Raw genomic sequence first — 16,499 nt, 5'->3', positions numbered from 1 at the left:
CCGTTAGGGACTGGATGCGGGCTAACAAGCTTGTACTCAACCCAGATAAGACCGAGTGGCTGTTGTGTTTCCCTCCCAAAAATTTGGCTAGTGTTCCAACGATCAGGCTGGGGGGTCAAAATTTACACCCCTCAGACAGGGTTCGCAACCTGGGAGTCCTCCTGGATCCACAGCTGACTTTTGACCACCATTTGTCGGCTGTGACCAGGGGGGCATTTGCCCAGGTTCGCCTGGTGCGCCAGTTGCGACCCTACCTGAACCGGGAGGCTCTCACAACAGTCACTCGCGCCCTCGTGACCTCTAGGCTGGAGTACTGCAACGTGCTCTACATGGGGCTGCCCTTGAAGAGCATTCGGCGACTTCAGCTAGTCCAGAATGCGGCCGCGCGAGTGATCGTGGGTGCACCTCGGTTCGCCCACATAACACCTATCCTCCACGAGCTGCACTGGCTACCTGTTGGCCTCCGTGTGCGCTTCAAGGTGCTTCTTACTACCTATAAAGCCCTTCATGGTAGTGGATCTGCGTACTTGGGAGACCGCCTTCTGCCAATTACCTCCTCTCGACCCATAAGATCCCACAGATTAGGCCTCCTCCGAGTTCCATCCGCCAGCCAGTGCCGGCTGGCAACTACGCGGAGGAGAGCCTTTTCAGTGGTAGCTCCGACCCTCTGGAACGATCTCCCCGTGGGGATCCGTACCCTCACCACCCTTCAGACCTTCCGCACAGCCCTCAAGATCTGGCTATCCCGCCAGGCCTGGGGGTAAAGACCATACTTTGCCCCCGCCCGAATGTTGAATGAATGTTGTTTGATCTTAACTACATATTGTATTTTTATGTTATTGTACGTCTCCCCCTCCCATAAGTTGTTAGCCGCCCTGAGTCCCCTCAGGGAAAAGGGCGGCCTATAAATAAACGCAACTAGAACTAGAACTAGAACTTTTTACACTCGTATCTTTCGCTGAGCAACTTGGAAAAGGGAGAATTGCAACGGCTGCAGCCCCCCCGGGCGCTTTCCCGGACGGAGCGCCGCCTGCGGGCCACTCACCAGTAGTAGGTGACCAGGCAAGCGGCGCAGCGGACGTTGGCGGGGCCGAGGCAGAGTTCGCAGCGCCGCTTCTTCTGCCGGGGCTGAGCCAGCGGCACCAGCCACTCCGTCTGCATGGCCATCTTCTCCTGCCGCCGTTGCTAGGGCCGCCGTTGCTAAGGGGGAGACGGGGCTTCCGGCGGCCGCCATCATGCTCGAGAAAGAAACACTTTTATACGTCACGTCCGGTTATGGTTCCCGGAACAGCGGTGCTGTGGCTGGGACGGGCGTGGCACGCAGGCGCAAACAAGCAGCGGCAGCCATGCCATGAACCCCCCGCCTAGAAAAACCAAACCTCCAGACTCCACTTCCGGTTGTTTCCCGGAAAGGCGCTCTTGACTTGGACGAGTGCAAGAGGCGGGACTTACAGCGGAGGCCATCGTGACATGAAGATTTGGCCGGAAAAAGCCACCTTTTCCGCTTATGCTTCCCGGAAGATCGCTTTAACTAGGAAATTAGAGCGCAGGCGCGGGAGGCGGGTCTTCCGGTCGGGGTGGCAGCAATGGCGGCGGCGGGGACGACGACGGTGTCCTGGGAGCGGGAATCGGCGGCGGCGGCGGCCGAGGCAGAGCGTCGCGTCCGGGCCTGGGCGGAGGCGCAGCGGGCTGGCGGGCGCCGCGTGGCGCTGGTGACGTCCGGCGGGACGCAGGTGCCCCTGGAGGCCCGCGCGGTCCGCTTCCTGGAGAACTTCAGCAGCGGGCGGCGCGGGGCGGCTTCGGCGGAGCGTCTGGCGGCGGCCGGCTACTCCGTCTGCTTCCTGCACCGGGCGCGCTCGGCCTTCCCCTGGGCGCGCGTGCTGCCCCCGCCCGGCCCGGCCCTGCTGGACCTGCTGCGCGTGCACGAGGAGGACGGGGCGGTGGGCGTGCGCGACGGGGCGCTCCCTGCGCTCCTACCCGCCCTGCGCGCCTACAGCCGGGCCCGGAACGACGGAGCCTTCCTGGCCCTGGAGTTCGCCGGGCTGGCCGAGTACCTGGCCCTGCTGCGCGCCGCCGCCCGCGCCCTGGCCCCGCTCGGTGAGGCCCCGCTGGGAGGGAAAGGCCTTTACTTCACATGCAGGGAAAGGCAGGGCGGGGATAAGATTAATGCAAGGCAGGCATGCAGAGACACGCCAGTGCAATGGAACACCGCACACACGTAAACATTTGCTTTTAGAATAGTTGCAAGGAGAGCTGATGCAATGCATGCAAACACTACGTGGAAGAGTACTATGGCTGTAAGTCCATTACAGTAGGTGCAAATAGACCCAGTACAATGCGTGGAAACGCAGCACATGCAAACGGTACTTAACGCTATTGCAGTAAAAGTAAATGCAGCACATGGAAATACTACAGTATATATGCGATTGGTTGCCTAGGAGCCTGGGAATTCTAGGCCTCTCAGGTGGCTGGCCGACTAGCTTTGCTTTTATAGTTTTATTTTGGAAGGATGGAGCAGCTGGTTTTCCTTTCATACCCGTATTTTTCACTCATTCTGGCCCATCAGGTTCCAGCGCCATGTTCTACTTGGCAGCGGCTGTGTCGGATTTCTACATCCCCCCTTCAGAGATGCCCGAACATAAAATCCAGTCTTCTGACGGGCCCCTCCAGGTAAGAGGAGATGATGTGGCACACCCTTCCACAAGGATGGCAGCTATGAGACAGAAAAGTGGAAAAATTTGGGGAGGAGAAAGATGAGAGAGCTGGAAAGAGGGGCCAAAGGAGACAAGAGAATAACCGTTGGACGGGACCCTGGAAGTCTTTTAGTCCAACCCCCTGCTCAAGCAGGAGGCCCTATACCATTTCAGACAAATGACTGTCCAATCTCTTCTTAAAAGCCCCCAGTGTTGGAGCACCTATAAGTCCACTTCCTTACTCTCAGGAAATTGTTCCTTAGTTCTAGGCTGCTTCTCTTTGATTAGTTTCCATCCGTTTCTTGTCCTGTCTTTAGGTGCTTTGGGGAAGCACCTGAAGGGGGCCATTAGTAGCATCATTGCTATTTTTTTTCTCTGGATGGAAAAGGTATTCCTGCCTTTTGCTAAATTCTCTCTGCTTCCCTTGTTGCAGATAACCATGAAGATGGTACCCAAAATGCTGTCTCCTCTGGTTAAGGAATGGGCCCCCCAGGCGTTTGTGATCTCCTTCAAGTTGGAAACTGATCCTTCGATCCTGGTTGAAAAAGCCAGGCAGGCCCTGGCCAAATACAACCATCAGGTAGTCATTGCCAACGCCTTGGACTCGCGAAGAACCGCCGTGATCGTTGTGACTAAGGATTCAGAAACCCCGTTGTCCATTTCGGAGGAGGAAATCGCCCAAGGGATAGAGCTTGAGGACAAGATTGTCAACCACCTAGTATCCCAGCACAAAGCCTTTATGGAAAAATGATTTCCTGATGGATAAATGTGAAATCTTCCAAGCTGAAGCTATAAATTTAAGAACTGCTAGGAGCTGGTGATGGTGACACTGGAAAGCTTCTATTTCCTGTTAACAGAGATCTCATTAACTGGGGTCAGGGAGGCGGAATCTGACACAGCTTCCTGGTTTTCTTTGCACATCTCCAGACCCGTTTGCTGCTCATTGGTGAGAAGGTTTAAAGGACAGAAACATTCCAAGTCACGACTCGCTCTGGTGTGTGATTGATTCACAGGGGTTGGTGTTTTGGAGACCAAACAGACAGCAACCTACCCCCCCCTCGCCTTGGTAAAAATTACTCAGGAAAAATTGAAAAGCGTTCTAGTCAATTTCTGAATCTTGTTCCACCTTGAATTAAGCCAGTTTGCACAAAATAATAAGAATTTCTCAGCCAGCATTTGGCTTGTTGACATCGTCTCCCAATTTTGGGTAGTCCCAAATTTATTAACTGGTCAAATAATAGATCCATTGGAGTGTGGTAGACCAGTGATGTTCCAATGTTGTCTTTTTTGTCCAAAATGTCTCCATCTGACCTTTTCTGAAGTTAATGTTTTCCTGTTCTCTTGCAAGAAAAAAGTCAAATGGTTTAAATCTTCCATCACTTTGATGCCTTAGGAAATGTGAATTTTATACATGTAGTCCTCCACTTATAACCGTTGGTTTAATGACTGTTCAAAGTTAGGACAATGATGAAAAATGTAACTTACAACTGGTCCTTGTACTTACAAACTGTTGCAGAGTCCCCACGGTTACTGGATCAAAATGTGTGCGCTTGGCAACCAGCATCCCAGGGCCATGTGATCACCAGTCGTGACTTTCCCAGGGAGCTTTTGACAGCAAAATCAATGTGGGAGGCTGATTTGCTTAATGGCCGCAGCAAAAAAAAAGGTCAAAAAAATCAGGCACAACTCACTTAATGATTGCATTGCTTACTGACGGATGTTCTGATACCACTTGTGGTAGTAAGTTGAGGGCTTCCTGTATTGTGTTGCTGCTCAGTTCTGCCTTCCTTAAAATGGTTTGCTGGCTATGCTTTCATGATACACCCCAGGTTAATCAAGCCACGTTATGGTTCCTTTGTTACTAAGACCCAAAATTGATTGCCCTGTGTTTGCAAACTATAACTGTCAAACTTCTTGGATCGTGTTTTAAAATTGACCAGAAAAAGGAATGTGATACTTGAGGAAGGCTGTGAAAAAGGAAGACAATATAGAGATTCAGAATAATTAAAAAAAATCAGAAACTAGACTCAAGAAATTGTATGTGTTGTTCTAGCTTGCTCTATGTGTCTTTGGCTTAGCACGCACTAGGCAAAACATGGTGGGTTTTTTTTTTTTTTGCCATATATTCATGGTGTGTTTTGTAAACCGTGGTTAAAGCAGCTGGCTTTCTTGGTGCAATGCTATTCATATGGGCTTTGGGCTCACTTCTAGCACACATGGTTGTCTGTCACTGGCCTTTGGAGCTGCTACTGGGGGAGAAATTATCAGAACAACATTTTCTCAGCTTGGGTGGCTTTAAGATGTGTGGACTTCAATTCCCAGCATGCTTGCTGAGGAATTCTGGGAGCCGGAGTCCACACAAAGGGGCCAGGTTTGAAGGGCATCCTAGCACGATGGGACATCCCTGGGATGATGCTGGAGCCTGAAACCTGGCTTGCTTCCTTAAGACAAGGATGGAGCAGGATCCAAGGTTGCATGTTGGTTTCTCTCGTGTGTGCCTTCAGTGTTGAAAACCAGGTTTCAAAGCTTAGCTTCTCTCTCCATTTTCACCTGTGGGTCATTGGCAGGGTGGGCTTCCTGCAATAGAAGAGCGTCCCCCCCCCACATTTGGGGATAATTCCCCCCCCCTCCCTGCTTGCTATATCCCCGTTTATCCTACGCTAAGCAAAGCACGGTTGGATGAGTGTGGAAAGAAATGGGAAGCGGTTCCTTTAAGGGGGCGTGGCCAGTTTCCAGGGCTCCCGACGGCGTCTCGGCGAGCCTAGGCCGCGCGTTGCCATGGTTTCGCGGCCCGCTTTGCCGGCTGAGCCTCCCGACCGGCCCGGCTGGTGCCGCGGCGCCCTCATGGAGGGAGCCCGGCCGGTGAGTCCGCCTGGGGGGCCAGGAAGGGCGGCGGCGGCGGGCGAGGCCGGGAGGTAGCCATTCTGGAGGCGGTGGGCGCAGGGGAGGGTAGACTGCTTCTGCCCAAGGAGGCTCCACTCAAGGCGTCAGGGTTGAAGAAGAACGGGCTGGGTTTTTTTTTCCCCCCTAACCACGGCTATAAATATCTATTGGCTGATTTTATTCCAGTTATATGGACTCCCACCTTGCAGAAATGGGCAAGAATATAACACGCACGTATGTTCCCCCCCCCCTTTATTTAGGCATAAATGTACGTATATCATTGACAGACATACCGAACCCCAGGATAGGTCAATTAAAAAGCAAAAATGTGGAAGGCATGCAAAATTTATTAAATTTAAATCGCTTTGCAAATGGGATGGCTAAATAAATAATATAAAAATCTCTCTCCATGACTGGCTGTACATATGCATATGTCTGTGTGTATTTGTATATATGTACATGTGTACACATAAGACACACACATGTATATGTGTGTGTATATGTATGTGTATGTATGTGTGTGTGTTTATATATATGTAGCATGCATATATATATATATATATATATATATATATATATATATATATATGCATGCTACACCCATGAAAAACTACAAAACCATACATAATCATATACATAGACACACACATACATATATGTGTTGTATTTGTACCCTTACTGGGATTTGAACCTGGGCATGTAAGGGTATGGCTAGAGCTGATGAGAACTAAATAGCTTGTAATAGATCTATACTAGTCTCCCTTTATTTATTTATCAGCACAAATACAACACAAATGTAACAAAGGCAACAGTAAAAATATTGGGTTTCTGTCTGGATGGTCTCTTGTGATGAGTCGATGGACAGAGAATGGAAGCAGTGAACTTCCTCCCATATTTGGGCATACCAGGGGTTGTGACACTAAATACATACACACACACACATATATGTGGTATTTGTGCTGATAAATAACTGACTATACACACACACACACACACACACACACACATATATAGTTTTTACCAGGGGTTGTGACACAATACATACATACATACATATATACATCTAAGCTAAATGCCCACACAACTGTATATACATGTATATATACATACGTGTTTGTGTGTGGGTGTGTATAAAGCACACATGCATGAATACGTAGGTGGATGGACTTCTCAATGCATTGGATCCCGACTTCCATGCTCCCCAGCCTTCAACAGTGCTGGCTCCGGACGACAGGGATCTATTGGCTTAGAACTTCCTTAGATTCGATTTCTGTGGCTGCTTCCGGAGCGCCAAGCCAGAGTCGGTTCCAGCCATGGTTTGCCCTGGCCGTAAGCCGCGTTATGCCAAGGCTTCTTGCCCAGCTGTGCCGCCATGCTGGCCTCCTTGCGGAAGGGAACTGACGCGGATCCTTTTCTCTCTTCCAGCCGCCGGGGGAGGCCGAAGGAGGAGGAGACGCTGCCACCGCCCCCACCGCCCTCTCGGAGACCCAGCTAGGCCATGCGTGGCCCTGGTCCCTGCGTGGCCCCGAGGAGCTGCATTTCTCCTCCGGGGCATTGCTCCGTCAGCAGCTGGAGGAAGAGATGAGAGAGGTGGGGAGCCCCTCTGGAACGATTAGGCTACCCCAATCATTCGGGGGGGGGGCACCCCATTTCTAGGGACGGGTGGAGACTCAGGAAAATGCCCAGTTGCCCTCCTAAAATGTGTGCAGTTCATTAGTGGGGGGTACACTCCCCACTCTGGGTAGTCCTCAAGTTACAACCATCCTTGAGGCCAGAGGTTCCGTTGTTAAGCGAGCAGGTGCTAAATGAGTTTTCCCCCCCATTTTATAACCTTCCTTGCCGCCGTTGCTAAGTGAATCGCTGCAGTTAAGTTAGTCGATAGCGTTGTTAGTCTTCCCCTTACTTTTTCGCCACCCTGGTAACTGCGAACGGTCGCCGTGCGAAGCAGTTGCTAAGCGAGAACCAGCTGTGAACCCTTTCAAGCCACCTTCAGGTTGAACCAGGATGAGCGTTGGCTTCTAAATCAGACATTTGCCTGCATGGAAGGGATGTAATTAGAATCACAGGGACCCTCGGAGGTCGTCTAGTCCAACCCCCTCCTGGGGCAGGAGACCTTATCCCATTTGAGACAAAGGGCTGCCCAATCTTTTCCTGAGTGACGGGGCGCCTGCAGCCCCTGGAGCCCCTTCCATGCTTGCTTGAGTGTTGGAGAAGCTGGCGAGGAGGTCAGCCGTGGGTCAGGCCCTTGGGAGCGGCCGGTGCCCCAGTGGGGCCTCTAGGACTGCTCTCCGGCTGCCCTTAAAAGCCCCTGCAGAGACCGACGTAAACCCGCCCGTCTCTCGTTTGTTCTGCATATCCTGCTTTTCTTGGAGCCGAGAGCGGCCATTCTTCGGAGCGTCTTGGGCCTTTCCTGGCCTTTTTGCGTCTTGTGTTCAGTGTCGGACGCCCGCAGGGGACCTTCCTGCGCAAAGCCCCCTGAAGAATGCTCCGGTCTCCGCAGAGCGGCGCTTCCTGTTTTCCCGCGCCCATCTGATCTGGGGGGGGGGGGTAGGAAAGAGCGCTGGGTGGGTCCCTCCCCTCTTTGCAGCCTTCAAAGCGGAGACTTAAGACAGCAGGAGGAGCGGGATTCTTGCAGGCCACGCCAAGCATCGCTTCCCCGGCTCGGCCCGTGATCCGTTTCCTTTCCCCGCTGTCGTCATCTTGACAGGGGGGAAAGCAGCCCTTGCCCCCTTGCTGGGCGACCCACCGCTGCCCACCCTCCGCTTTGCAAATGCTCCCTTTTCCTCCCGCTGGGAAGGAAGGGCAGGCCTCCCCCTTGTCTCGCTTGGTGATGTCTGGGTACAGTCCGTTTGTTCTCGGACGTCTGGTCAAGGAAAGGGGAGAAGGGTCAGAATGGAATTGAGGGGCGGGGAGGGGGGGCGGCTCCATTGGCCGCTCCAAAACAACAGGGACTAGAATAGCTCAGCACACTGTGCGTCTCTTGGTTGGTTGCAAATGTTTGTCTCCCTGTCGGAAGGCGAGTTGGGCCACTCTGCTTTGGCCCTGAATCCCCCTCCCCACCTTGACGTGAGTTGTTGTCGTTCGGACGATGAAACCCTCAAACGGCCCCCTTCTGTGACTGGGGCAGCCTTGTTCAAGAATTAGCAGAATAGCAGAGTTCGGAGGGACCTGGGAGGTCTCCTATTCCAACCCTCTGCTCAAGCAGGAGGCCCTGTTCCTTTCCAGACCGACGGCTGTCCGGTCTCCCTAAAGCTTCCTCTTCTGGAGAGCCTCATGGCTCCCTTAAATTCCTCTCTTGGAAATAGGTCTCTCCATTTGGAAATAAACCGGATTCCATGTCTTGCCACGGTTGTGTGTAGGGAGCCCCGAGGAGGCCTTCCGCTCACTGACCAACCAAGGAGTCCTGGGGAGGGAGGGAGGGAGGGAGGGAGGGAGGGAGGGAGGGAAGGAGGCTGGAATTTCTGGTTATGCAGATTTCTGGTCTGGGGAGGAGGAACTAAAGGGGTGGGGTGGGGGGGGATCTTTGCTTTGGAAGAGGCCCTTGAGCAGAGCCAGGGTGCCACCTGGTGACCATCAGAATCTGGAAAGTTGGGTTTTTTTCCCCCAAGGCTGCTGTGTGGCTGGGAATTCTCGGAGTCAAAGTCCGTCCATCCTCAAGCTGCCCAAGTTGTGAACCGCTGCCCTTAACGCTTAAAGCAAGGAGGCTGAGAGGCCCATTGACCCCGTTGCTCAGCTGGGAAAGCAGCAGAGTTTGGGACCCTCCTCATCCTCCTCCTCCTCTTCAGGTGCAGAATTACGTCGGTCACGTCCGGGCCTTGACAGAAGGGCGGGATGCTCTGGCGGTGGAATACGAACGGGAAAACGAAGAGCTGAGGACGAAGTTCACCCAGCTGCAGTTGGAACAGGGTACCCCCCCCACCTGCCCTCGGCTGCTGCTTCCCAAACGTTTCCCTTGCAAGAGAGGCCCCTTTGGGCTCCTGCGGCCCAGCCTCCCGGCCCCCCCATTCCGGCAGGTGGTCCTCTGGTAATGCAAGAGTTTGGGCTGTGACGATGACGTCGTCCCAGTGGAGGCTTCCTCCCAGGCAGAGCCAGAGGGGAGCCTCTCTGCCCCCCCCAGGCCCATCCTGACCGCCTGAGCTGCAGGCGAGTCACTTTCGAGGCGGGAGGGGGGCAGCAGTTCCAGCCTTTCCTCTGCTTATCCTTCCAAACACGGCTTCACCCAGACGCAAAGCCATCCTACTGTTTGGGACGATGGGCTGCTTTTCCTTCAGCAGCAAAAAGTGGCATACAATTCCCCGTCCTCTGGAGGGAGGGAGGGAGGGAGGGAGGGAGGGAAGAGAGGTTCCCCCCTCACCCCCAATGCTAAGGTAGGGGCTCTGCCTCGTGTTTCTCCCCAGAGTCTCAGCATAAGGAGGTGGCTGAGCTGCTGGCGCTGGAGGGCCTGGCCAGCATCGTCCACAGCAGCCCCAGCGAGCAGGTGGCCTACCTGCTGGTGGAGAGAAGCTCCCTGCTGGAGCGGATGGAGGCCCTGGAGCAGCACCTGGGAGCCCCCCACTGCCTGGGGAGGCCCTGCGCGGCTTCCCTACAAGCGCAGGTCTTTTCTGTTCTGGGGGGTGGGGGGTGGGGGTTGCACCGAGGGTTAGGGCTAGGAGGGAAGCTTTCAATGCAGATACCCCCCCACACACACACACACCCTCCTCCCAGGGCAGCTGAGATGGCAGAGATTTCCCCGCTGCCGGCTCTCTTGGTCCGAACGGCCAGCGGCTCAGTTGCTAAGTGTTGCTCTCTCGGGCACCATCACTGCCCTCGGCCCCATAGCGCCTAATAAGCAGGTGATAAATCAGTGCTCCCGTTAACTGACAAGAGGCCCATTAGGGAAACGTCTTCAGTCGCTTCTCTGGCTATTTTTGTCCCCGCTCAGCCGACAATCTTAGTAGCTGCGAAATGGAATGTCCTTGTTCGTTGCACTGGGAGGCTACCAAAGAGTTTGGGTCTCCAGTCTGGCCCCTTGCTGGGGTTCTCGCACCAGCACTTCCCTTTGCTAAACAAAGCTCGCTAAACCCCTTTAAAAAACAACAACGCTTCTCTTTTGCTTTCCCCCGGCTGAAGGATGAACGGCATCTCTTCCATCCGAGGTTAGAGGAGGGATTGCACCAGCCACAACCATCCCTGCACCACCTCCCAAGGACGGTGAGCAAAGCCAAAAAATAGAAATAAATAAAAGGTTGAGGAAATTATGAAAGGAAAATCTGACCCCGATCCGGTCAGAGGGCGGAGCTGTGAGATAGATGGACGGATGGACGGATGGACAGACAGACACATACATATATATAAAGAGATAATTCCTTTAAAAAAATCGAGTTGGAACAGGGTTGCCACTCCAACAAAGGGCATGGAGATAGTCCTCGGCCTACAGCCATTCGGTTTAGTGACCGTTTAAGGTGATCGGGGCAAAAGGGACTTAGGGCCGTGTTCCATGCAGCCTCGGGATCAAAATTCAGAGCCAGGACTCTCTTCGTTCTTGGTGAGAGTCTTTATCTTAAGGCAACCCCCCCCCCCCCTTATTTGGGGAGAGGCTGCCCGTTGTGTCTCTGGACGAGTTTCCCTCCTTGCAGTCTGCATGATGAAAACCTCTCCGTTGTGACTAGAGCAACAATCACCACAGCCACAACAACACGAGGACGTTTTGCGCCCCTGGCCGTCCTCTGCCCGCTCTGGCTGAGAGAGAGGTGGTTTGTCCCCCAGCTTCCCTTGGCAGGAGAGCCGGACGGAGGGCGGCCCGTCTGGGAAGAGGCCGGCCAAGGCCTGGAGGGAACCCCAGACAGGCTCCGGAGTGCCCAGGAGGGGATCCCGGCGTTGGAGGAGGATCTGGACGCAGCAGAGGGAGAGCGGGGGAACCTGCGCGACTCGGCTGGTGGGTCCTTTCTTCTTCTTCCTTTCCTCCTCCTCCTCTCCTCCTTTTCCTTGGGGAATTCTGGGAGCTGAAGTCTCCCAGTGGGCTGGGCCAGGACTACAAATTCCCAAACTTCCCTCGTCAACGGGGGGAACTCTGGCTGCAGGCAGTCCTCGAGTTACAACGGTTCATTTAGTTCGGTGCCAACAATGGCACCAAAGAAAGTGATGTATGACCGTTTTTTCACACTTCACGATCATTGCAGCCTCCCTGGGGCCGCCTGATCAGAATCCAGGCGTTTGCCAACTGACTCTTATTTATGACGGTCGCAGTGTCCCGGGGCCATGTGACCCTCGTTGGCGAGCTTCCGACGAGCAAAGTCCGTGCGGAAGAGCAGTTCGCTTAACGACCGTGTGATCAGCTTCACAACTGGAGTGATTCGCTTAACAACTGGGGCAAGAATGGTGTTGCAAAATGGAGACAAAACTCGCTTCATTGTCTGTTGCTTAGCAGACCGCTGGGCGAGATCATTCGGAGGCACGGGATAAAATACCATCAATATGCGGACGATACGCAATTGTATCTGTCCGCCCCGTGCCAACTCAATGAAGCGGTGGACGTGATGAACCGGGGTCTGGAGGCCGTTAAGAACTGGATGAGTGCTAACAAACTGGTGCTCAACCCGGATAAGACCGAGTGGCTGTTGTGTTTCCCCCCCAATAATTTGGCTAATACACCAACGCTTAGGCTGGGGGGTCAAATTTTATACCCCTCAGATAGGGTCCGCAACTTAGGAGTCCTCCTGGATCCACAGCTGACTTTTGACCATCAGCTGTCAGCTGTGACCAGGGGGGCATTTGCCCAGGTTCGCCTGGTCCGCCAGTTGCGGCCCTACCTAGACCGGGGGGCCCTCACAACAGTCACTCGAGCCCTTGTGATCTCTAGACTGGAATACTGCAATGGGCTCTACATGGGGTTGCCCCTGAAGTGCATCCGGCGACTACAGCTAGTCCAAAATGCAGCCGCGCGAGTGATAGTGGGCGCACCTCGATTCGCCCACGTTACACCTGTCCTCCGCGAGCTGCACTGGCTGCCTGTTGGTCTCCGGGTGCGCTTCAGGATAATGATGACCATCTTTAAAGCACTCCATGGTAGTGGATCTGGGTACTTGAGAGACCGCCTTCTGCCGATTACCTCCCTAAATCGACCAATCAGATCGCACAGACTGGGCCTCCTCCGAATCCCATCTGCCAGTCAATGTCGACTGGCGACCACACGGAGGAGAGCCTTTTCTGTTGCTGCCCCGACCCTATGGAACGAGCTCCCCATGGAGATCCGCACCCTCACCACGATCCAGACCTTCCGCGCAGCCCTCAAGATCTGGCTCTCCCAGCAGGCCTGGGGATAGGCTTCCAATTACCCGCCCGAGTGTTTGATTGCTGAATGAAAGTTGTGTTTTATTATTTTTCTTTTGTTCACAAAGTGTTTGTTTTGACCTTGCACTTCCCCTCCCCTGTGGTTGTAAGCCGCCCTGAGTCCCCTCAGGGAAAAGGGCGGCATATAAATCCCAATAAAAAAACCTAAACCTAAACAGGAACCTTGGACTCAATAGTGGTCGTAAGTCGAGAACGGCCTTTATTTTTTTTTTTAAAAAGAAACCTCTCTTTGCCAGGAGGAGCTGAGATCTGGCGAGGGACGTTGGGTGAGGAGGCCGAGGGGCCCCAGCCGCCCCTTGAACCGTTGGAGAAACCTTCCCTCCCCGGAGAACCCCTCTTGGCCCTGGAGCCCGATTCCCACGGTGAGCAGAGAGTCCCTGCTGGCAGGGGAATATGGGAGGTGGAACCCACCCCGCCTCAAAGCTGCCGAGAAGCCCAAGGCTGAGCTCAGCCTCCCCAAGCGACCTTCCGACTCCTTCCAGGCGCCTCCGGGCCGCGGAAGGCCAGCGAGCAGAACCCGGGGACAGATAGACTGCTGCTGCACGGCCGGCTTTGCTCCCCAGAGGCAGAGAGAGAGGCCTCTCCGGGGGGCTTGGCTGCCAGCGACCTGGGAGGCCTCTTTAAGCACGTAGGTCCCCTCTCTCTCCCCTCTCCGCACCTCCGATTCTCCCAGGAGGCTCAGGGCCTTCCCCACAGACGCCTGTCCCATCTGGGTCCTCCCAGCAGTCCTTGGAGGGGAGCCCTGGATGGGTTGGCCTCGAAGGGCCCTTTGGCGCCCTCTGAGCCGACGTTACTTGTCCCGACTGGGTGACATCATCAGCGCCAGGCGGCCCGTCTTCTCCCCTGATCCCCGTTGCTGTTTGGATGAATTTCTTCCCCTTCCTGCCCCGCTTCCTCCCGCAGGAGCTGCACAGCTACCGGTCTGAACTCCTCCGTCTCTACGGGGAGCTCCGGGTGCTGCAGAGAGCCGCGGAGGAGAGGGAGTTCCTGCACCTGACTCACAAGAAGCTGCTGCACCAGAACGGGCGGCTCAAAGCCAAGGTGAGGTGGCACGGGCGTTAAGCGGATCCACCTTCCCCCGGCCGGACGGTTGCAAAAGGGGGTCGCAGGGCCCCAGGGCGCTTGGGACCAGGCGGGTGCCGCAGCGGTCGTGTGAAAAACGGTCATGCCACGTTTCTTCAGTGCCGTTGTAACTTTGGACGGTCACTAAGCGGAAGGTTTTGAGTCGAGGCCGGCCTGTCTCAGGGTGCCACCAGCCACCACATTTGGCAAAAGCCTGACCCGAAGGATGATTTTGTGCCAGGCAAATACAAACGTTTTGGAACCTCAAGGCTTCCTCCCCTTCGGTGCACCAACGTTGCAGAATTGGGCACTACTCACTTATGGCTACTTCACTTAGTGACAGAGGTTGCGGTCATAGGTTGAGAACCACAAATGTGCCGCTTTTTCACTTGCAAACACAAGCAAGTGATAATTCAGTTCAACCCACTCGGTGTTTGCTGAAGTCTGAATGAATGAACGTATTTAAGGAATGATTGATTTAATACCCCCCAACAACCAATAAGATCTCACAGGTTGGGCCTCCTTTGGGTACCGTTGACCGGACAATGCCGGCTGGTGGCCCCTCGGGGGAGGGCCTTCTCTGTAGTGGCGCCGGCCCTGTGGAACGATCTACCCGTAGAGATCTGGACCCTCCCCACTCTCCCAGCCTTCCGAAAAGCTACCAAGACCTGGCTGTTCCGGCAGACCTGGGGCTGTTGATTGATATCCAGCCCCACTTGGACAGAATGGATGTTGTGTTAATTTTAATATTGTATTTCTTATTTTTAAATTTTTAAAAATGCTTTTATCTTGCCTGTGAGCCGCCCAGAGTCCCAATGGGAGTGGGCGGCATACGAATTTCATTAAACTAAACTAAACTTAATAGGCTATTAATATGAAGTTTCGTAAACCAATCAATGAGAAATGAAACCCGCAGGTCTTGGAGCTCTCCCGCGAATGCGAGCGCCTGAACCAGCCTGTCCTGAGAGAGAGGAAGGAGGAGGAAGAGGAGGAGGAGGAGGAAGAGGAGGGAGTTTTGGCCAGCAGACTCTCCTGCCTGGAGTTCCCAGCCGGGGGGCAGGCGGGTGAAGATCAGGTGCCCAACCAGGGAGGAGATGGAGAGCCAAGGTGCCCATCGGAGCCCTCGACGTCCTTGGAGAGAAACGGGTTCATCTTTGCCATGACGGAGGTTCCCAGAGCCTAAACCTCCCCTCTCAGGGCAGGGCTGGGTGGCCGGGTGGGGATTCTGGGAGTTGAAGTCCACATGTCTTGGGAACTCGACTGACACACCGAGTCTCCCCTCTGTTCAGCACAGGCCTTAAAAATGAGTTTTTTTTTTAAAAAAAGTTTCCATTAAACGTTTTTACCTTTAAAAACAACAGCAAATGCAGGGAAGAGAAGAGAAACGTAAGCAGATAGTTACACAGCCTTCTGCGTTTAGCCTTTGAGGTTCTCGTTCTACGTCGGCCTTCCTATCGCTTTGTAACCTCTGCCGTAGTGTAGTAAAGAGTTGTACTAAGAGTTGTAATAATATTAGTTCTTCATATCACCATTATATTTGCATTGCGGTCAAATGGGATTTTTAATCGCGATTCTCCATCCGCCCCAGACTTGGAAAGGCTCCCAGGGGTCAGAGGCCATACACCTGTGTGCCAAGTTCGAGAGACGCATACCTGTGTGCCAAGTTCGAGAGACGTGTGCCAAATTCGCGACACGCAAGGAAGGGAGGGAGAAGAGCTGAAAAAGGGTTCGGGAAGCAGCCGGATCTTTCGGGTTCTCCCAAGTGGTTCAGTCACAGCTGCTGGGGGGGTTTTCTGAGAGGGGAGAGAAGGAACTAAGCCCCCCCACCCGGCCCTCTTTTTCTGAACTTCAGAAGCCTGAGCTGGATGGAGGAGGTGGGGAGGGGGGCCCTCCCCCTTTCTGATGTCACCCACTGACATCGTGCCTGGCCTGGTGGGCCCAGGAGGTGCCAGTGGCCCCAAATATCAGGGCTGCTGCAGGCTCCCCTCTTCCCCCGCCCTCACGAAGGAGACCCCCCCAGAACGAGGGCCAAGGCAGGGGCTGCTCCAAGAGATGGGGGCTCTCTGGGAGGCAGGGGGGAGGTTTCTGGCGGGAGGGAGGGAGGGGGGGTGGCATCTTCCCCTCTCCTGCCTCCAAAGATGAAGGGGGGGGGCTTCTAAAGCCTCTCTCCATATTTGTTGCTGCAGCTGGGACTACAGTTCCCAGGATTCCAGGCAGCATCACCCTCCCCCCCATCCCCCCCCACAGGCATTAACCCACCTTAGCCCATGATATGGCTGCCCATTGACTCTCAGCCACTCTGGGCGGCTTATTAAGAAACAAGAACCAGTATAAAGAGACTAAAACAATCCCCGTTTTAGTGTCGTCAATCAATCAATCAATCAATCAAAGGAGTCACTCGATGGGCTCCACCCCGCCAAACCAGTTCTTCTGAAAGGGTGCCAGAATAGGAGCCCCCCTGATCTTCCACAGGGAGGGAGCCACCGCGGAGAAGGCCCTTCTCTCCTGGGCCCCTCCAGATGGTCCTCCTAA

General features: G+C 54.3%; 3 protein-coding genes across 6 annotated transcripts in view; 2 read left to right on the top strand and 1 right to left on the bottom strand.

The window, feature by feature from the left end:
* Positions 1-1,261, bottom strand: part of ZMYND12 (zinc finger MYND-type containing 12) — an 11,556-nt gene extending 10,295 nt beyond the window's left edge. For 2 of the 3 annotated variants that reach the window (XR_004256576.1, XM_032232274.1), the window contains exon 1: positions 1,046-1,261. Coding sequence is in view for 2 of the 3 variants with exons in the window: in XM_032232274.1 (XP_032088165.1) it covers positions 1,046-1,167 (122 nt within the window). In the remaining variant the exon portion in view is untranslated. The remainder of the gene's footprint in view (positions 1-1,045) is intronic. The other variant, XM_032232275.1, reaches the window with a different exon arrangement.
* Positions 1,262-1,541: 280 nt separating this feature from the next.
* PPCS (phosphopantothenoylcysteine synthetase) lies at positions 1,542-4,733 on the top strand. 2 transcript variants are annotated; one of them, XM_032232278.1, is made up of 3 exons: positions 1,542-2,097; positions 2,567-2,670; positions 3,127-4,733. In XM_032232278.1, exons 1-3 carry the CDS (start codon positions 1,587-1,589, stop codon positions 3,442-3,444), a joined length of 933 nt encoding a protein of 310 aa, XP_032088169.1. In that variant the 5' UTR covers positions 1,542-1,586; the 3' UTR covers positions 3,445-4,733. The 2 variants fall into 2 exon arrangements, with proteins under 2 accessions (XP_032088169.1, XP_032088170.1); XM_032232279.1 differs by having other exon boundaries at positions 1,652-1,733.
* Positions 4,734-5,471: 738 nt separating this feature from the next.
* LOC116518652 lies at positions 5,472-16,475 on the top strand. Its single transcript, XM_032232167.1, has 10 exons — positions 5,472-5,555; positions 7,002-7,166; positions 9,362-9,482; positions 9,974-10,170; positions 10,686-10,766; positions 11,322-11,490; positions 13,142-13,267; positions 13,388-13,533; positions 13,809-13,946; positions 14,884-16,475. The coding sequence occupies exons 1-10, from the start codon at positions 5,472-5,474 to the stop codon at positions 15,148-15,150; spliced, it is 1,494 nt and encodes a 497-aa protein (XP_032088058.1). The 3' UTR covers positions 15,151-16,475.
* Positions 16,476-16,499: the final 24 nt, after the last annotated feature.

The sequence above is a fragment of the Thamnophis elegans genome, chromosome 15, assembly GCF_009769535.1.
Source record: "Thamnophis elegans isolate rThaEle1 chromosome 15, rThaEle1.pri, whole genome shotgun sequence".
NCBI lineage: Eukaryota > Metazoa > Chordata > Lepidosauria > Squamata > Colubridae > Thamnophis > Thamnophis elegans.
The sequence above is the reverse complement of the archived record's forward strand: the minus strand, read 5'-3'. Positions and strand labels throughout refer to the sequence as shown.